Below are 22,767 nucleotides of genomic sequence, written 5' to 3' on the forward strand. Positions count from 1 at the left end.
ACTGTTGAAAGAATATCAATTGTATCCTTATCATTTGCAACGTGTACAGGCCCCGTCACCAGCAGATTACCCTGCACGAGTTAGGTTCTGTCAGTGGTTCTTGCAGCAGTGTGGTATAAATCCGAACATTCCTGCCTTAGTATTATTTACAGATGAAGCACAGTTCACACGAGATGGCATAACAAATTTCCACAATCAGCATGTATGGGCGTATGAAAACCCACGTGCAACTGTTCCATCTCATCACCAGGTGCGGTTCTCCCTCAACATGTGGGCCGGTATCATTGGTGATCGATTAGTTGGACCCCATGTGCTTGTAAACAGACTTACGGGGCAGGCGTACACAAACTTCCTGGAAAACACCATACCTCATGTTTTAGAAGACACTCCACTGATCAATCGTCAACACATTCACTTCTTGCATGATGGCGCTCCTGCACACTTCAGTCGTACGGCTCGCCGGTACTTGGATCGAAGGTTTCCTGATCGATGGATAGGTAGAGGTGGCCCAATTGCTTGGCCTCCACGCTCACCTGATCTGAACCCTCTCGATTTCTACTTGTGGGGCCATTTAAAATCATTGGTTTATTCGTCTCCGGTGCCTGATTTGGAATCCCTTCGGAATCGAATTGTGGCATGTTCTGAGGACATACGCAATACTCCTGGAGTTTGGGATCGTGTTCGCAGGTCAATGAGACATCGACGTGAGGTCTGTATTCAAGCAGGAGGTGGACATTTTGAACATCTTCTTTAATGACAACGACCTGCGGAAAGAAAAGCGTTCCGGTGAATTTCAATGTTGTGAAGGCCATAACTCGGAAATGAAGCATTTCCGGACACATGTTGTAATGAACTATTTTGATTGTCTACATGTGGGAAATACATACCTGAAATTATGCCCCGTATTTTTTAAACACTCTGTATACATACATATGTAACATAGGTTCTTTAACGTGTGACGATTCCTCCGAATTTCCAATCTCCAGATATCTCAATCTTCCTATAAACCACAGGATGTGGACTATCTCTAGTCTTCAGTTCTTCAGCCTTTTTTTATATAACATTATTGCTTTTGAAAATAGAGAATTTTTCATTTCTACATGTCCTTTCCTTGTTTGTTCATGCCATTCTGTCATGTTCTGCTTAGTCTTCCGCGTTTTTTCCTTCCAGGAGATTTTCAATCAAATGCTTGTTTTGGAATTATTGTATTGGACATTCTTTGAATATGAACACATGAAATAAGCTGTTTTGTCATTTTCTGTCCACGATTGTTTGGTTTATCCCGATTTCATTCCTTATTTTTTTTTATTGTTAACTCTCTCTCATTTTAATGTTGTTACTTATGAATTATTACGTTATTTAAATAACAACTTCTCTGTATATTAGTTTCGATTTCACATACATCATCCTCTGAATTCTATAACATCGAAACTAGTCAATCAGGTAAAATAACATCGTTATTTAAATATCAACCAAGTGAAGTTGTTATTTAAATAACTTAATACTTCATCACTGATTATAATAAATGTTGAAAAAGTGTAATCAGTAATGAATAATCTTTATGTTGTGTTTGCCCGTCTTCTAAAAACCATTTCATTTACCAATATTTTTTTTTTTTTTCCGTTTTTATTGGTCAAATTTCATATCTATACTCTATAATGTTTTAACAATCCCCGTTGTAAATAAGCTGCTTCTTCCTATTAGTTATGTGCTTATTCCAGAAAACACCAATTAATAATGATAGGCCTATTGGGTGAACAATTCTCCGCGCGCCCGCTTCTACTGCTTGCGAATCTTGGGCGAGTTCAGCCGATAACTCCCCCAAATCCATTTTAATATTATCCTCCCATTTAAGTTTCGGCCTCCCCAAAGGTCTTTTCCCAACTAACACTCTATACCTATTTTTGGATTCACCCATACGTGCTATATTCCCTGCCCATTTCAAACGCTGGATTTAATGTTCCTAAGTATGTCAGGTGAAGAATACAATGCGTGCAGTTCTGCGTTGAGTAACTTTCTCCATTCTCCTGTAACTTCATCCCTCTTAGCCACAAATACTTTCCTAAGCACCTTATTCTCGAACATTATTAACTCATGTTCTTCTCTCGAAGTGAGAGTTCAAGTTTCACAACCACATAAGTTTCACAACCACATAGAGTAGCTGTTTTATAAATTCTAACTTTCGGTTTTTTTGAAAGCAAACTAGATGACAAAATCTTCTCAACCGAATATTAACAGGCATTTCCCATATTTATTCTGCGTTTAATTTTCTTTTCGTGTCATTTATATTTGTCACTGTTGCTCCAAGATATTTGAATTTTTCCACTCTTCAAAGGATAAATTTCCATTTCTTACTATGATTGGTCACGAGACATAATCATATATTTTGCCTTTTCGGGATTTACTTCCAAATCAATCTCAATCTTTACTTTCTGTAAGTAAAATTGCCGTGTTTTTTCCTAATAGTTTGTGGATTTTCTCCTAATATATTCGCGGCATCTGCATAAACAAATAATGATGATGATAATAATAATAATAATAATAATAATAATAATAACAATAATAGTAATGATAATAATACAATGATGAGAGATAATTACAATAAAGAGAAAGAATGACAGGAAGAAGATGGTTACCATGAATTTATCGACCTTGTAAGTGCCCTTGCTGTACATCAAGTGTTCTCTTCAGGAACAGGGACTGTTGTAGCGGTCCTGGTCGCTGAGATATTTGATTTATAGAGTTTAACGTCGCTAAATTTTACTGCAAGTAAAGGCGAAGGTTGTGCCCATAAATCAAGCATCCAGGCCTTGCAGTCTGTATACCGCTACCATCCCTCTGTTCTATTCGCGCTAGTCATGTTTATGGAGCGGGCTTCGTCGTTTTCCTATCTGGAAACTGGTGTCTCAGTTCAAGTGATATCATGGCTAAATGTGGTACGATTGTTTAATTACAATGACTGTCAATCGTTCTCCATATTAGTTTGGCATTTATGCTTTCCATTATATCAGATGTTTGTGAGTTAACACATTTCTCAAATGAAGGTCTTTTAATGATGATAAAAAATCTTGAGCGTGCATCTTTCGGAAAGGGATTAAGGCCAACGTTATGTGTAGCATACTTACGGCATGTAAAATACCCTTTGCTAATTATTGAGAGCGCTGCAGGAAAAAATGATCAATAACATATTTCTCTCTACATTAAGTTTCATGTTCTGTGAACAGATATCTCAATTGAGAATGCGTGTATTTGCGTGGAATATTGCCTCGTGGGATCACAAAAATACCCGACGGAAGAATCCATTACATGAAGTATACAGTAAAAGCTTGCAAAACTTAAACAGGAAATAAGGGAAGCTCTACTGAAGATAACTTGAAATCTGCGAAGTCAAATTAAGTAGATGTGGGCTTAAACATATCTATCACTATCGTTTGGTGTTCCACTTGATTATTTTGAATTCGAAATCATTTCCACATCATTTACAAAACCTGAGCTAAGCATGTACATTTTGTACCTCACAACAGTTGTGAAAATGACGATCATCAAACTCAATGTAAGCATTTCATCGGCCTTCGAGGTTCTGCCGACCCTTTCAAATAACCTGACATGTTTTAATCACATCACAGGCGGCTAGAATCCTGGAAACTAATACTATGTACGTTTACTGAGCTTTATAAACAAATGACCCCATAGGAAATAATTGAGTGGATTCATGTCGAGTGACCTAGAATAGAATATAGCCCCTTCTTCCAATCAAATGACCAGGAAATTTATCATCCAGATGGTTCCGGACATATGCACTGAAGTGCACTTCACCTTTCCCTTATTTCCTCAAACGATACTATACCTCAACCTCAATACGTATCTTTCTTGTTATTTTGTTTATTAGAGTGCAATATTTAACATAAGTTAGTTTACAAAACAATGTAAAGAAAAAGAATTAGAGGTATTTTCCAAATAGGCCAAATGTGTTTTTGTGCTGATATTGGTGTTGGTAGTCGCAATAATGTACAGTATATAACGACGAACTTTCTGACGTGGGACGTTCAGGAACAATGTATTCTTGCTGACATATTGTTTACAGCATAATGAAAAGTTGGGATTATGACACATTGTCACAAATTAGATTGCGTGAAATGTTTGTTCTCTGGGCAGGTACTGCCTCGCCAACACTGACTGCGCAATCAGCCGATTCCGAATAGAGAGCATGAAGCAGAAGAACATACGTTGAAATTCGACATTCTGTCAAACAGGTGGAATGCCACCCCACCGCTAGGGATGATATTAAAATACGGCTTCTGCTACCACTACGGTAACCAGAATAGAGGGAGGTCTTGCGCTAACATGTATATTTGTTATGGAGATAGCACAAACACGGGGTTATACTCTCAGCAACCAGACTGGAGTGCTGCACAAAGCGCATAATACAGTCACGATAAACATGAGTCAACAAGTACATCATTTTTGTCTTTATTATACAAAGAGCGTGGTACAACATTTGTAAGCCACATATAACTTTACACAACCCAATAAATATTTGAGAGTAATTCATAAACTAAATTTCTCTTTTGCACTTATTTTAATCCCCTTCTTTGAAATCTTCATGCTGTCCTCGATATCGTTAATGCCAAGGTTGAATTTTGAAAGTGAATATCTAGTATTTTAAAATAACAATGCCATAGAGATAGTGGAATTATAGGAAACTTAATGCAATTATATATTGGTGTGAAATATAGTATACATAGAGGCTTTCCACATAATTTTTACTCTAACGGTGAAATCCCGTTCTAAATTTGTACAATTTTCAACAGTTTTATAGGAAGTTCGTCGTATATGTGATTTAAGTAATAGACTTTCTTATCGAGTGTTGATTAATTTTCCTCACAGGAGTGACGTACAAACGTGCCAAATTGATTCAGGTAATGAATATTACATACTTAATTATTTCGCGTTATTTATTTTCAAGTGAACAGTATGAAAAATTAATGAATAGATCACGACGCTAGGTTTCTTTTAAAATATTCCTGAAATACTGATGCTTTTAAACTATATCGTAGAAACGTATGATATTACAATGTTATTGCTGTATTTTTACCCCTTCTCCCTTCCTCGTCTTTATCATTAGGCCTACACACATTATACTCAACCCATACATAACACTGAACAACAAATTTTTACTTTTTGTCTTGCTCCGAAATGAAAATAGATGAATATTACTGATATGTGTGCCCTAAATCTGAATTTAAAATCCAAATTGCCCCATCACGTACCATTTTCTGGGGAAAATGAATTGAATTTTTTTAATGACAAAACTTTTTTTTATTATTATTATTCACGGCTACTGACAAGATTACAACACACGAGGGATTCAAAATGCCTCATAATACTTGAAAACTCTGTAGTGGATACAAAAATGATGTTACATAGTTTAAAACACAACAACAATAAAAATATTTAATGGGTATAATGAGAAAAATATCGGAATTTGAACTTATATTTAAAATAATTTTCTGGATGACTTCTGTTCATCACTAGACCCGGGATTGTATTTGACAAGGAACCAACAATAGTCTGCAAGCATTCTGGGTGATAATCTTCCTATATATCGCCTTTCCATTTCAGATATTTCATGATGAAATCTTTTTCCATGCTCGTAGCTTACCGCTCCAAAGTTAGGAGCAAAGAAATCCAAATGAGAATGTAAAAAGTGTATTTTGAGAGACACATTACACTCCATTTTATCAAATGCATTTAACATGGTTTCCAAACCAACGTGTTGTATGTAGTTATCTGCCCTAGAATTTCGAAGGAGATTTGAGCAAACGTCTCTGAAAACGCACCATGCCATTCTGTTGTAACGAAAAGTATTTCCTCAAGCAGAGGGTCAGCCATAACTTTGTGAATTTGTGGACTGATCAAAATGCCCTTTTTAATTTGTCTTCACTCAAACTGGTAAACTTGTACTTTAAATACTGAAAACCACACCCTTGTTTGTTCATTGCATAGACCTCATTTTGAAATGTTATGAAATTTACTTAATAGAAGGGATCAATGTCTGTTTATTTATTAGAAGTACAAAAGAACATGCCAACAACCATAAGAAACCGGAAATAAGTCATAAACTCATAAAATTCATGTGCTTTTGTTTTGGTTTATACCCCCAACCCGCGACAGTTATTTCCTGGGGGAACACTTATCACAAAGTGAAATCATAGTATATCTTAAAAACCTTACGTGATACGAAGAAAAGAGATGCATTTTCGGATTCAGCACACATCAAACCATAAGGGACACATTGTTTTAAGTCGGAGCAAAATTCTTGTTATTCAGTGTAATTATACGTAACTATTCTCAGATACACATCACGATTAGCGTGGTCCGCCGAAGTGGTATGCAACTTGAAAATGAGATACAGTCCTGTCATCTATCCGCAATATGCGGAACCCGAATCACGCCAGTGAAGTGGGTAGGTATTGGACACACACACACACACACACACACACACACACAAATATACACAGACATACTGCACACACACGCAATTTTGCTATTGTAATATAACTATTGCCGCATCGTATAATGGCGGTGCTATTAGATATTTTCACTATAGTGTCATTGTGAATGCAGTGAAACAGTTATAAACCTTAGCATTTTTATGGATAGCGATCTAAATTGGAACACTCGAGTAACACACACTTAAAAAAATAGTTTCTCTAAGTCACTCCTTTTTCATATGAAAGAATTTCTACCACTTAGTCTAAAAGAATGTTATTCAGACGCTTGTAATGCCCCATTTTGATTATTGCGATTTGTTGCTAATTAATGTAAGTTCACTCTTACCTGAGAGACTGCAACGTGTTCATAATGTGTGCATACGATTAATCTGCAATATTCGTAAATTTGACCATACCATTATCATTATTTTCATTCTCGAAGCAGACCTTATTGTAGACCCACTTCAGTGGATTTAGAGGTCTTCCTGGTCATCCTCTTCCCCTTGGTCTGTAATTCAACATTAATTTTGGAATTCCGTTGTCATTCATTCTTGAAACATGTTGTGTCCAATTATTTTTTATGTTTCTATTTTCGTTTCTTTTGAATCACTTGGTAATTCTTCTAGTATTTCTTCATTCCTCTTATGATAAAAAATGTGCATCGTGCCGTTTTTTTTTTTTTCAAAAATAAATTAATTTATGTTGGTTGCATTCTCTTTTTCTTTCTTTGCCTATGCCTGTTTCTTTGAAAGATGGGACATGATGATTAAGCGGCCGAAATTGGAACTACGGCGCTATGTTGCCAATATGGACTACCACGCTGTCAGCTGATGGAATTGACGTTAGATGGCTGACGTTAAAACATTCATTGACAATTTACGCGAAGATAAAAATAAACACAAAAATCGACAGAGAATGAAAGACGAAACGTATCATTGGTAACATTGTGTGCCCAATAAATGTCGACAAGACACCTATTGAGCACTTATCACGTGGGAACTGAACTTTGGCAACTCAACCGTTGTTGCCATAGCAACAAACCTACCACGCTATGTGACAGTTATTTTTCCGATCGCAGCGCTAATGTCATGTCCCATCTTTAAAAGAACAGATATAAGTGTCCAAATTTCATTTCCATATTAAAGATAAGGTAGAGTCAATATGTTGTAGATTTTGACTCAATAATAATAATAATAATAATAATAATAATAATAATAATAATAATAATAATATTATTATTATTATTATTATTATTAGTTTTACAATTGTTTCGTCATTACATGGAAAATAGCACAAATGTTAAAATTCCAATTTATGTCATCATAAATACTAGCCTCCATCTTGAATGCCACTTTACTAAAGAAATTCGAGAAAAATTAATAAAGGAAAAATTCTTATTAATGAATAAAGAAATAGCAATTAAAAACTAATTAACAATAACAATATTAATGATGATAATAATAATAATAATAATAATAATAATAATAATAATAATAATAATAATTTACAAAAACAAATAGGTCTTTATCTTTTTTTAGTTAAAATTAAAATACGTAAATGAACCAATTAATGAAAAACCGGAAATGAATGAATAAAGCTTAGATCAGAAAGATTTACAGTCATAAGATTTGATAAGATATAATTACGCAAATATGTTTTATATAATAAGAATGATTACGCCTCTTCTGTGTTATAATAGCATAATGATTGATTTAAATGTATACTGGCTGCACTTTGTAGAGTTAAATGAGAATTACAACTTATTCAAGTAAGTAAATATTAACGGTTACAATATACCAGAGTGATTGAGTCTGGCACTAAAATTAGGAGTAAGTGCATGATGAGACAACGTAAATTAAATATTTAAATTTTAGAAATTGTGTTAAAAATTGTATAGGCTATTTATTGTGTGAAATTACTAATTGTGTATAGGTTAGTTTTTATTATTAAGTTTATGTACTATTTGTGAACTATTAATAAATCTGTTTGCCTACTAGTCTCCAACGCTAGTCTTAACAATAATAATAATGATTTATTTTAGCTGGCACTCTCATTTAAAAAAAAATAGGTGAAAATTTACTTCTAAAACCAGTTCTATTTTTTTTTTAAATTGGATATTCACTTTTTTTTAATTGTATTAAATATCGCTTTTAAAATTGCGTCTTACCATTGTGGGTTATTTATTGTACGACCCGGAAGTCTATGATCTGGAATCTAGTTCTGCTTACTTTCAGGACGAACTTTCATCGCTTCTAAAAATTGGGTGTCATATAGCGGTAATTGATCAGAAATAACATGGTACAATTAGGCTAACGGGGATGTTCAGCTGTAAACGATACTATATAGCGAGAAAATTATAAACGATATGCTAAAGACATGTCATTGATTTGTAACGGTTTAGTGTAATTTGTATAAAATTACCTTTAGGCTATAACAAAACCATTTCGCATAAAATGTAAGTCACAACAGGAACTTTGTCACTGTAAGTGAAAAAAATATGAATATACAAGTGTATGGATAATATTAATTTATTATTATAAAGCTATTATGCTAGTAGGAAAAATTTCTTACGTGCTATATTATGATTAAGAGATGGGAGTTTCCATATATGACAATCAATAATGCATAATCTGAAAGACAAATGAAAATCGTAATGATTATAATGGCTACTACAATTCAATAGCGGCACAATGTGTTCTTTGGTATGCTAAATTTGAGAGTATTAAAAGAGTTCAATCAAAGGGAAATTCGACTTGAGTATGGTGAGCGTAATGTACCTAAATACGATTCCATAATGTTGTGGTATCGAACATTTCTAGAAACAGGTTCTGTATTAAAAAAAAAACATGCAGGAGGTCGCAGGTGAAACCCAGTACGAGAAGCAGCTATCTCTTGGCTTGGTCCCCAGACTCCTCAGATCTAACTTCTCCTGAGTTTTTCGTGTGGGGTTTTGTTAAGGACATTGTCTATTCACAGAAACCCAGGAAAATTGATGATCTCAGAGTAAAAATTACTCAAACTTTTCAACAAATCATCCCCTTATGTTACAACGGACATGGGCTGAATTTTATCACCGTTATGAGTTGTGCAGGGTGCGCAATGGGAGTCATGTTGAGCTCTGAGGAATCTCCGATCTTTCAATGTTCTATGCACAAAGTTTCAACAAATAAAGTTCAGTAGTAAGTGTTTTAGGGTGTTTTTATTTTATCCATACCCAAACGGATCACCCTGTAGTATAGTCCGGGTCAGCTTACTTAATAACCTAAGGGTGAAACCTAACCATTTTTCCCCCAATTACTACATTACGGTGATTTTCTAGTTTGCAGGATGGATTTTCTTTTGCCAACTTCATTTCGAATTTCGGTACTGAGAAATACTACAACTGGTAGTGATTTTATAACTGTTATGTTGGAAGTAGTGATACAAGTTGTCGGTAGTTTAAATTCTGAAAATTCAAATTGTTCTAGATTTATGAGCCTATTACTGGAAACTAGTGAAATTTGAACATACTAATAATTAATTAATATCAGTATTAATATTAATACATAAAAGTTATTGTGTGTGTTGCTTTGTGTTGTGGTTACAATTTCAAGATTAGAGTCGGGTAGGCTAAGTGTAAATAAATATAACATATTTCGTGTGATATAGCTCTTGGGTAATCGATAGAAACACCATTTCACATTTTAATTAATTTCTTTCGTGTTTAGACTTTTATCACAATATTGGAGTAAATATTCTAAAGCATACATTTCAAAGTGGCATTCGTTTTCGAAATTCGTACTAATCATTTCACGTGATCAAACAAAATACATTTTTAGGTTAGGTCTCGTGAATCGTAAACTGTTTAATCAAAGCAATGCATTTCATGTTGCCAGAAAAAATACATTTTAATATTAGATCATACACTAATCTACTAACTACTAACATAATGAACCTTTTAGAAAACATCTCCGCGACAATAAGATGAGATGTGGTAAATAAGCAAGACATCGTTATTGTCAATATTATATTATTATTACTATTATTATTATTATTATTATTATTATTATTATTATTATTATTATTATTATTATTATTATAGTATATGGCATTGTGTGATTTTATCCTCTTTTGGTGATATCTAGTATTAGTTGGCAACACTGAAGAGACGGCGAAATTAGCCTTTTAGGAACTGCTCTTACGTGATCCTCAGTATAAAGGAATGGAAGCCTAACCCAGGATATATAGTTGACATACGTTTCAATATTAAAATGTCAACTGACACAAAAGTGATAATTTCAGAGTTACAGAAAAATAGAACAGAATGTTCATATTTTTACGGATGTTATACTTACAATATGCGAACGGTAACATCAATCAATTGAATAACAAAGATTTTCAATGCCTCTGGAAAATTCATATAGGCTATACTCTGGCACTCTGAGCACGAATAGCGGGTTTTTGTACGTCCTGATAGTGAAAAGGGAAAGCCAGAAAGTAGAATCGTAGGATCAACGGGACGGACTTGTTCCCGGGAACAACGCTGTCGGGCAAGAGGAAATGAGGAAAGGATTGAACAAGTTTCAGGTGCGTGGGAGGGGGACGGGGACTTCCCGCATGCTGTGCATTAAACTAATGGACCGGCCCCGACACTGATAACGCGGTAGCAGAGAGGGAGAAAAAATATATATGAAGGAGGGAAGTAGGAGGGGGAAATAAGAGGACATCGCGACTATTAAAATACCCCGAGAGGATATTGTGCACGCCTGTTGCAGGAATCCCCCGGCGTTGTTCGTTACCTGGGTGACCAGAGTCGAGGAACTGAAGAGTAGGATTCTTTTGTTCCTGCCAACAGCTAGGAAAACAATGCGGATTCTATACATCAGGGAATCGGAAAATTAGTTCCTTCGCGTCAAAGCCAAACTACCAAGACAATGTGCTTCAAGAAGACAATAGACGAGGGCAACCGGCTGAGAACACAGCTCAGTTGAATCTCGAATCGGTTACTGTTTCTGTAATTGTGATCTTCCAACTCCTGTGTTATAAGGACGTCATATTAATGTAGTAATCGTCATTTTACATTCCCATTACTCTTTACTACACCTTCAAGAGTAAAAAGAAAATGATTTTTCAATTTTGTTATAGATAGATAGATAGCTTTATTGATATTGTTCACAAAAGTACAAAACTTAATAATTTAACAAAAGATCTATATACAAATGTAGTTCTACATAATAAATATACAATTTCCTAAACTAATTAATCTATCGCAAATGACAATAATTTATTGGTTCAAACTTGCACTTGCGTCTTGCAATTTTGTTATAGTACTTTAATATAAAGTTTCAGCTTTATATATCTGCGAAAGCAGTTTTAAGAAATCTATAAAATTGACCAATTCATGCATTGAAGTATCCTGTCATTCAAACAGAATATCAGCTATATACTATGTGTATATGTTTCTCACTGGTATTCTGAAAACTATACACTTTTTTTTAACTTTTTAAATTATACTGTTTCTTTCACAATGTTTAGATAATTGTATGAAATTTTGCATGACCCTTTTTCTTAGTAAGATCAGTAAATTGCAGCTCAGTCTTTTATCCTATAATTAACACGAATTTCGAAAAAATATTTCAGTGGAAATGTTCTTACAATTTATATTTATAAAACATATTTTTTTTTCTGTTACCGTACAGATACATTCGTTAAGCAGGGCTTGTTAATATGAATGTTACCTTTAAGTATTTAAGAATACGAAAAGTATTAAAGATCTTGAGAGCATTAAAAACAGTTTGGTACAAATTGCAAAATGAAAATTTTGAAAACTCAGAATTTCAAAAATGTTTATGTATAAAAGGTTTTGTTTTAGATTGAAGAGCAATTTTCTGACATTCAGAAAATGAAATTACATGAAAATAGATCTTAAGGACATGGAGGAATAAAATTTATAAAGCATGCTGTGAATTTTTAATGTTGGAAGGTGTACCTAAGTCCTTAAGCTGCTTCTAGACCTATGTGATCAAATTTCTTTCCCATTTCAATGTTTTACAAGGAAACTTGTCAAAGATTGAAGAAAAGATATCAAGGACTTTCATATTGCTAAAGAATGGACAAGATTTTCAAACTTTGGAGAATAACTAGGTTTCTTTAGTGGTTTATTTTACAACGTTTTATCAACTATTATGGTCTGAATGATATCAAGGTGATAATGCTATCGAAATGAGTCCAGAGTCCACCGCAGGAAGTTACCTAGCATTTGTTCTTAATGAATTGGGAAAAACTCTGGAAAAAATCTCAATCAGTTCACTTGCCCCAACCGGGATTTGGGCCCATGCTCACTCGTTTCATGGTCAGGCATGCTAACTATTACTCCACATCCGTGGACATAACTAGGTTTAACAAAACAATATTTTTATTATTTAACGAAACGATGAATGTAGCGATTGCTTATCGTTTTAAAACAAAATATATTTGCCAAGGTTCTGGGTTTCAATCTTCTGCAATAAAAAGTACAGTACATAAAACGGTACTCGACTTGAGATATCTGCATTGCAGTTTCCTCATACATATCATTTTTCTTCATTTTATTGTTGTATTCCACAGAACACACGATGTTTAGGCATGAATTTAATTCATATAATATTGAATTAACTCGCAAACGACTTTTCTCGACCAAACGCCATTTTCTTGTGTTTTTTCTTTGAGTCTAATATTTTCTAATTACATTGTTTAATTCTGTCAAAGAATTATCAAGAATCTGATCGCAATGCTTATTTACTTCCAACACAACTGTAATTTTGTTCTTCATGTTAGATCCCGTGATAGAGGGGCAGAGAAGACCTGGCGGCCTTATTTCTACCAGGTTATCCTAACCGACAAGTTTTAAAATATTGTGAGTTATTTCACAATATAACTTGTAAAAAATAATGGAAAGTCTCGAAAAGTCTTGCGACGTTTTGAGTTTGACGAAAATTTGATTGTGTACGAGTGCAAGCAGCTTTATTCGTATTTAATCTCCTCCTTTATTACGTAAGTAGACGAGCAATGTGGTTGCGCCAACTTCCTTCCGGAGACGCATCTTAACGCCACGGAATCTTACCAACATTGAGTGGAAATAGAAAACTGAAAATTTTGAATGTGAACTAAGGAGAGGCTTGGAGAAACATGGGAACTTATACAAATGTAAAAAAAAAATAAATAAACATATATTTCAGAGCACAGCTCTTCTATGGTGCAATCGTTTAAGCCTATATGTAGAATGCTACTAAAGTAATTTAATTTCTCTATTGATAATAACAAGAAAATGACAAAAAATATATGAATCACTGAGACATCTGAATATCACTTCATGCCAAAGCCACTTATCTCTTATTTACAGGAGCTCTGTTTTCATCACACGCTAAAGCAAATTTCCAACCTGGCAAGCTGCTTTCACCTGGGTCCTGGATTATTGTTTTTGTTCAGCTTCCGCCGTATGTTTTTCTTTTCTAGATTCTTGTACCCTCGGCCACCCCTTTAAATACAAATTGCCGGTCGCAATAATATTTTACTCTGAATTTCTTTGAAATGTTAGAAATTTTCAGTACCACAATCACAAACTGGATCTCTTAAGTCTAGTAATTCTATATAAATCGTATTTTTTCTCTAATAGCATTGTCTTTAAGCTACAGAACGAGGTACTGCTCGCTTCCGTACATCAAGTCACATCTCCTGACTTATACCGCGGCGCAACATCGAAGTCGTTAAAGACTGCCACATTCGCCGCGGCCCCCCTTCCCCCTCGAACCGGTTTAAATATTCACGAAGCGACATTTTTTTCTCTATCTCTCTGAAAGAAATCATTAACGTAACTCTTATAGTTTCCGTGCAGTAAGCGTTTCAAATTTTGTACTTTTTGAGACATTTGAAACTCCATACGTACCCTCTCGCTCTCGCTCGGAGAACGACGTAGTTCTGGGTCACAACATTGTACATTTTTATGAAATAGGAAGAGATATCCCTAATTACGTGAGCCGAGAGACCGATATAAATGTGCGTGAAATACTGGAAAGCTCGGGAAGTACGAGAGATATAGCAATCTTAGTTTGGACAGTTTCTGTACATCTTATATAATCATATTTGCTCATATTTAAACCAACCAATTCACAAACCACTCCAGTTGCAGCTGATTGGCTGAAGCAAGTGAGGCCGGGCCTCAGTCACTTGGCTTCCTTCAACTCAAAATTTTATTGGTTTTTAGTCGTATATAACATATTATATTAGTTATTTCAATGAAACGTATAGAGTTGAAGAAATAGAAAACTTTGTGATGTATATAGACCTGTCTTGCAGTAAAATTTGTTCCTGAGGCCAGGATCGCTCGTGCAGGGTCTCGCTTCTGCATTTACTATGTTTCCACGGGCTTTAAGGTTGTGGCCTCGTGGCCTAGCAGGTATTCCCCCACCCATCTGCTTTCACTTCTCCCATTCGGAACCCGGTCTTTTGTCAATGCCGGTCTCAAGTGTCTGTTGGGATGAGAGGTGAATCGTCGTGAGGTCCACTGTGGTCATGTGTTTCTGGAAAGTAGAAATCGAAAGAAATGAGAGAAATAATAATAATTGTAATAAATTCATCGTTAGAGTATCGTTATCGATAGGAAATAATATTGAAAAAGGAAAGTTTTAAATTAAGCCAGACCTACGCCATCACTGTCAATTTTTCAGAAAGATAATCTTAAAACGCAAGCTTTCAATGCATCTTGGTGTGAGTAACATATATGAGTCTTTGGTAATGCGGTGCGAAATAAACTTTTCTGTTGCTCGTGCTTGTTGCTGTCAAAAAACAAAACAAAAACAAATAAAAAAAGAGAGAACAGTGTGTCTACTGAAACTTCAGCGATCTGAAAAATATTTCCAGGGGAATTTCAACACATGCTTCTTCAGTTGAGCATAATATTGGTTGGTTTATAAAAATTAAATAGTTAAGCCTACTGTAATCAACTCACATCATAGCAACTTATTTGAAAATTGACATATTTTCATTAATGATAATAATAATAATAATAATAATAATAATAATAATAATAATAATAATAATAATAACAATATAGTAATAATGTCAATCATAATAAAGTATCATCAATAATAAACATTTTGTATGCAGGTAGCCTGCTTAAACTACTTACCACAGGCCTCACCCAGGATTTCGGTCACCAGCCGCTACTAAACCACTCGTAGACATAGGTGTATGTTAAAAAGATGTATTGTTAAAAGATCTGTATTTCATCGGTAGGACATGATTCATGATTGAACCATGTGGTGATATTATTCTTTTCTTACGAGAATATTAAACCTAAAACAGCTCTCTCCTTGCCTCTGGCAGCAGGTTCATTCTGTTGCCTGTAGCATAATACTGTGGCGATGGAGAAATTCCATTTTGATATTCTCGCGGACGTTCCCAGAATCCCTGATATCGAAAAACGCGGTTTGAGCCTTGTTCTCTGTGTTTCTATCTAAGTTCACAGCGAATTCTCCTAAACTAATAATCGGATTTTGTTCATATTCGGTATCTAAGAGTCAAGATTTCCGAGAATTATGCACATGAAATATAATATATATATTTTTTTTAAGTATAGAGCGCTCCTTATATGGAAACGAGAACCCGCTGCGAGGAATTTTTTTTTCGTGATTTTTATTGAGTCTCTATAAAATAAATAGAGAAATAAAATGATGAATTTTTATTTGAAATATATCCTTCAAATAAATTAATTTAGAATTACACATACCTACTTTTCTTTGGTAATTCTGACCACCTGAAAGTATAAATAGTGAGAAAAAATGTATTTTGTTAAAGTATGTAAGCCTGTATTCGGACATCAGTAGTAACGGAATGGAATGGAATTTAAATGAGGGGGGCACCGATGGCCCAGCACTGCGACCTTTTGAGATCTATTGCGCTAAACCTCGATATGGAATGAGTTGCATGCCACAGATCCCTTACGCGCACCAACCCAACCACATGACTCCCTATCGACCGGTCCCTACAGCCAACAGAAATCCATATACCATTTCTGCTTCGGCAACTTCCCCCAAGGCCCCTTGTCGGTCCGAGGCGAAACTCCTCCCCCAAGTAGGTCCGCCGCGGGTGCTCGTTGCAGAAGCCATCAGCCATCCAACGTCGCTTAGCTACATTCTACGGAGAGAGCCAGTAGAGGCCGCCTGTAGAGTGATCTGAAAAACCAGAAACGGGATGATGGGGGAGGAAAGGAAGTGGCGAAGAGGAGTGGGGTTCCAATCGCCTGTTAAAATTACCTGATATTCATCCATAGGAGTGGGGGGAAAATCCCGAAATAAGCTCACCCAGGCAACTCGTCCTGACTGGGAAACGAACCCGGGATCGCTGGATTCGGAGTTAGACTCGCTAACCCCTTCAATAAACTCATTCCATTCCATTACATTCCAATACGCAATAATTTTTGACGAAACAAAAATATCCTACTGCTGCTACTACTACTACTACTACTACTACTACTACTACTACTACTACTACTACTACTACTAGTGCTTTTACCACTACTACTTCTACATTTTGAGACAATTCCACTCCTTGAAGCTTTATGGTAGTGATGAAAATGATGATGATGATGATGATGATGATTGATGATAATGATTAGGGCTAGGATTTTGATGAATTTGCATCTTTTTTCTAGTAAGCCAGAAACATTGCTTCTTTAGTATTTGTATGTTATGTGATAAACTGAATGTTTTAAAACATATTTGTTAGGACATTTTTTTGCACATTTTACCTCTTACAACTAATAAGAGCATTTTTTGTTTTTTTTTTCGGTCATTTTTGGGGTATTTTCATTTAATTTTGGCCATAAATCCCCATTATTAATGTAAAATATTATTTATCTCCTTCGATACCTTCTCTACATATTTTTTTCAATTAATATCCATTATATTCTATATTATTTCAATCCTTTTTCTACACAAATATTGTCATTTTAACGTAGTACACCCCCACGTAATGGATCAGTCCAACCACCTCTTCAATATAGACTCCTCTATACTAGCTAGTTCCGGATAATAGTGGTCTTGTGTTGGACTACATGGAACTACATCAGGTAAAATAACTAATTAAAGTGTACTACTTAGAAAAATTATGTAAACATAATAAACTTGAATTTTGATACTAGAATTTAATTTAATTACTAGTCTGAATATTAATATTCCTACTAAGCCAATTATGTAAGATCAAGGGCATTTTTGAAAGATTTTTAGTTCATAAATGCATTGTTTTTAGGACATTTTTCATGATTTATAGGCCGTCAAAATCCTAGCCCTAATGATGATGATGATGATGATGATGATGATGATGATGATGATGATGATGATGATAATGATGATGAATGTAGAATTGTACAATGAGAACGAAAAAAGAAATCGATAGTCAGGAGGAAACCTGTTCGATTTTATTAAACCTCAGACTTGCTCTTCCTCCTTGTCGTTGCAGATGGGCAACCTGGACGTGAAAATCCCGCCGGACATTCTGAACGACGAGTCCCCGGACGGCGGGGTGGCTCCAGAGAATGGGTCAGTGCGGCTGCGGTGCAAGGCTACGGGTATCCCCGAGCCCACTGTCATGTGGAGGAGGGAGGACAGCAAGAACATCGTGCTGCGCTACGACGGGGGCCGGGAGAGGCAAGGTCAGCCACAGTGCAAATGATCACTTCCTGTATTATTATTTATTAGATACATCTTTCACAACTATTACCACCGCTACAACCACCAATAATGCTACACTAATACCACCACTATCCCAACACCACCACTAACCCCTCACCCACTACTACTACTACCACCACCACCACCACCACCCCTACCACCATACTTTTACTCATTTTCATTATTTTAATTTTTCTATACTTTGACAATTTATCCGTTTCTGCTCATAGTCTTCTTCCCTGTATAGTTTTAAATTATTTACTTCTTTGTTTTTCATTTTGTTTAATACTATGAGTTTCCTTTCCTTTCTCTTCTTTCTCCTTTTCGTATTTACGATTTTACTAATCTTTTTTCCTCCATATCTTGCCTTTCGTAATAAGTCTTCATTGTTCTTCTCTTCTTTTTCCCTCTTCTTTTGTTACTCACGCTTTTCATTTTGTCCTTTTTTCTTTTACCTATTATTTTTGCATTCTTTCTCTCCTTATTTCTAAGCTCCTTTTTCTTATTCTTTCTCCGTACTTGTTCATCTTCTTGTGTTTATGGCCATCCTCCTTGCTTTCAGCACCAACAAATTGTCATCATATTTTATTAATTATTATTAGATCTCGGATTTAGGACCAAATGCCTATTTTTACTGAAGGAGATTAGACATACATCACTTACTTTAAGTGAAATTAATTGTTGTATTGAAGACAATATGTACTTAAAATTTCATCATCCTATAATTTATAGTTCCAGAGAAAATGGAGCATAAATAACTAAATGAAATCTATTGCATACCAACGTATGAAATCTGGTATCGATTAGACGTTCCGCGGGCAACAAATGGAGCGCATGTTTAATATATGCATCAAAACTTCGCAAGTTGAGGTAACATTTTCTGAAAACCGCGTCCCTGTATCTAGCGTAGTTCTTCAGCAATTAATATTTATAGTCAGGGAAAAACTTTATGCTCACCCTATATTTGTCTCCTTTACTGAATTTATGCTTTTCAAGGTGTTAATGATTATAATATTAGTTTATATTGAAATATGCCAATATCTATTTGTATTATTTAGGCCTATGACTAAAATTATATTTCAATATCTAAAAGCATTGTTTTAGAGTCTACATATTTTGATGTCTTTGTGGCCTATTTTATGTGCTTAAAATCACACTTTTTATAGCCTGAAAATTCGACGTTTGGTTATTATCCCATTTTTATCTTCGCATGTATCATCGTTATTCATGAGCTTGTACTATTATTAATATTATAATCATGTCAATGTCAAAATTAATATACGGGAATGAGATATGGATGATGACGAAAAGAGGTGAAATAAGGCTCTAAACAAACGAAATGAAATTTTAAAAACAATATTAGGACACCGAGAAATGGAACATATTAATATACTGTAAATAAAGACATACCGGTAACCAATAAAATTAAAATATTTTATTTGAATGACAAAATAAAGGAGTGGAAGATATTCAGTAACAGTAATTTCACATAGTAAATCCTTAAGACAAAAGGAACGAAACTGCTTTTGCCATTTTGTGTTATATATATTTTTATTTAGTGGAAAATTAATTTTGTTTAGAAATAATTGCAACATCGAAGTAAATTCAGTAACTCTTTTCAACACATGGAGACTCTTGTCCAGAGCAGTGAGAGGAAAAGATGTAAATAAACCCTGCTTCACAGTCTAGTATATACAGTCACGAAGCTTAATACTTACTAAATATGCAAACATAGACAGTTGAAATATGCATCCATAGATAGTTGCTCACCACCAGGACCGCCACTATCGCATCATCACAGACTCTTTCCGTAGCAGACCATAAAATGTATTGTACTTTCGATATCGTGTTCTTTTGAAAAAAATAACACCTTCCTTCCACTATTAAAATATGAAATACATAAGGTTTATATATTATTTTCATAAAATATATATTATATTCTATAAACTCACCTTCCTGGATCTTTCGGAAGAAGGATAACTCTGACCTATTTTTCTTACAATTTATAGTACTACAAACGTCTCCTTGTCCCATATTATTATTCAAATTACTGTATTTTAGCCATTTACATTTATTACAACCGATAACGAACACTTCACAGTTTACATAGCTTTTCACAAAAATGCGAAATACGGCACAGTCAATGCTTTTTCGATCTAGACCAAGCCGTAATGTCTGTTCGGGTTTTCTATTTCAGTGTATTGAGCTCAGTGAAATATTATATTATAACTTTATTGCCTATCATTGCTAAGCTTTATTTAGTGTAATGTGCCCATAAGTTCAGTTTACTTCTTGTTGCATAATATGTTGCAGAAATAATTACAAAACTGTGTTATTTTAATGTGAAGAGAATTTTACATGTTAACATAATCTGTTCGCGTCAACATTTCAAGTTTAGAATGGAAGCTATTTTGAGGTTTAATAAAAAAGAATTTATATTGTGATTTCAATTTAGCACATCTACCTTCCTTAATTTTAGACAAAACATTTCAACCAGAGGTCTCGGGATCGATACCCGGCCCCGGAACAATTTTTCCCTTGAAATGATTCAAATCTGCTTTACAGGAAGCTTCACCTGAAAGACTAGATTTGCATAATATATACGTCACTGTGTACGTTAACAGAAAAACCACAATTCCAAGTCACACAGAGTTTGTGTGCACTCGATGTGGGTCTCTGGCGTTTCGTCAGCCCACGTGAGTTGTGTGGATATAAAGGGAAAAGTTGAGACGGTGTCGGGTGGAGTTCCCGGGTAGTTCAGTTGGGTGAGCGCTGGTACGTTCAACCAGAGGTCCCGGGATCGATACCCGGCCCCGGAACAATTTTTCCCTTGAAATTATTCAAATCTGCTTTACAGGAAGCTTCACCTGAAAGACTAGATTTGCAAAACATTTACCATACCATTCCTATGAATTTAGTGTACGTACAATTGTGTTACTTCGTCTCTTAAGTAGTAGATAAATACAGTAATTCAGTTACTCAATTGTAGTATTAAAATACAGACAAATTGAATGTCCGGGGTATCATACATGACATTATCCTTAATTCTAATGTATGATTGCGAATTTAGGAATATAAGTTAAATATAGTAAACATAACCTATAATTTTCATATGAATGATATGGCATTGGAGATAACTAAATTTAGACAGAAAGGGGCAACCGGTATAGTAAACATAACCTATAATTTCCGTGCGGTGCAATTGAAAATTATTGAATCGTGCATAAATGAATGTTCAAGAATTTCGCAATATTTAATCGAAATAGAGGCAGGTATTACACATACGAACAACGTAATTTTCACAGCAAAAATAATAGACCTATTACTCGCAAGTGAATTGTGTCTGAAGTATCTCATAATCATTGTTTTAAATTTTATTAATGAAATTACACTACATTTTAGAGAAACACATGTTACTGTTTATGCATTCCAACTAATTTATAGGCTATGGTTGAAACGCCGCCCTTTGTGATTGGGTTAAGCGAGTTCCATGGTCTGCCTTACGGCATGTATTAGATCACGATGGCTGTGGCACAGTCTATTGTTCTTAGTACTCACAGTGCTCTAAGCGGCTAGCAACTATCGCGAGATTTGCAAAAAATCATCCCAAGCTTCGTGACTGTATATAGTAAGCTGTGCCTGCGTGATGTATGCTCCGTTCTGCAAAACTCTGGTAACAATATTAGAGGAGAAAAATTCGTTCTAGAAAGGGAAAAAAAATACTAGAGGAGGGGAGTTCGATCCGGTACTGTATGTAGAGCCTGTTAAAATGCGTGAAGGTTTTTTTTTTTTTTTGTAGAATGAGAGTCTTTGGATATGCTATTGCTATTTTCCCAAATATAAGTACCATATGATAATATACTATTTATGAGGTAGAACTTTGGTATTGCAGATTTTAAATGTCTTAATAAGTAAATTACTCTTGATAGTCTAATATTTAACAAACTGTCCATCCTTTCGTTTCTCCAGCAGTGCCTGAACCATAAACCTTTTGCAGTATATCCTTTTTTTCTATTGTTGGACTGTTTCCACTTGCAGTGCTTAAAACTAAACATCGTCTTCATCCACAACTGTCTTATTATCTGTTTTTTTGTTTGTTTTATTTACACTAAGAGTAAACCCTACACATTTACAATTATCACCATGTTAAGTCCTTCGATTTCAGCGGCACTATTTCTCACTATAACTTTGTAGCAGTTTTCTGCCTAGCTCTTTTCATCATATCCTGTCCACGTATTCCCACAAATAGTCCTGAATACTTCGGACTATCTCTGTTTGGGACGCCCATTGCGTCTTTTCCCTAGTCTGGGGTCCCATGTTGTCGCCGCGTATGCCCATCTGTCGTCTTGTAGTGTTGCTACGTGCCCTCCTAATTTCCATTTTAGTTGCAGTGGCGTGGCTACTATATCTTTCAGACCGCCCTTCTTGCTATTTCTTCGTTTTTCACTCTGCACACTTTACAAACCATAAAATCTAGCTATGCTTAAAAAATATGAACTTCTAAGCCAAAGTCAATTAGAGGTAAAATTGTAATAAATAACAGAACAAATGAAAAAATGAACACTCTTCTGCAGCAGTCATAGCCA

The 22,767-nt window shown here is 35.0% G+C and overlaps 1 protein-coding gene across 1 annotated transcript in view; it reads left to right on the forward strand.

The window, feature by feature from the left end:
• The window catches only part of LOC138693303 (lachesin-like), a 1,195,137-nt gene that overhangs the window by 1,046,198 nt on the left and 126,172 nt on the right, over positions 1–22,767 (forward strand). The window contains exon 6 of the mRNA XM_069817176.1: positions 17,970–18,162. Coding sequence (XP_069673277.1) covers positions 17,970–18,162 — 193 coding nt within the window. The remainder of the gene's footprint in view (positions 1–17,969; positions 18,163–22,767) is intronic.

Source organism: Periplaneta americana, chromosome 17, assembly GCF_040183065.1.
Source record: "Periplaneta americana isolate PAMFEO1 chromosome 17, P.americana_PAMFEO1_priV1, whole genome shotgun sequence".
Classification (NCBI taxonomy): domain Eukaryota; kingdom Metazoa; phylum Arthropoda; class Insecta; order Blattodea; family Blattidae; genus Periplaneta; species Periplaneta americana.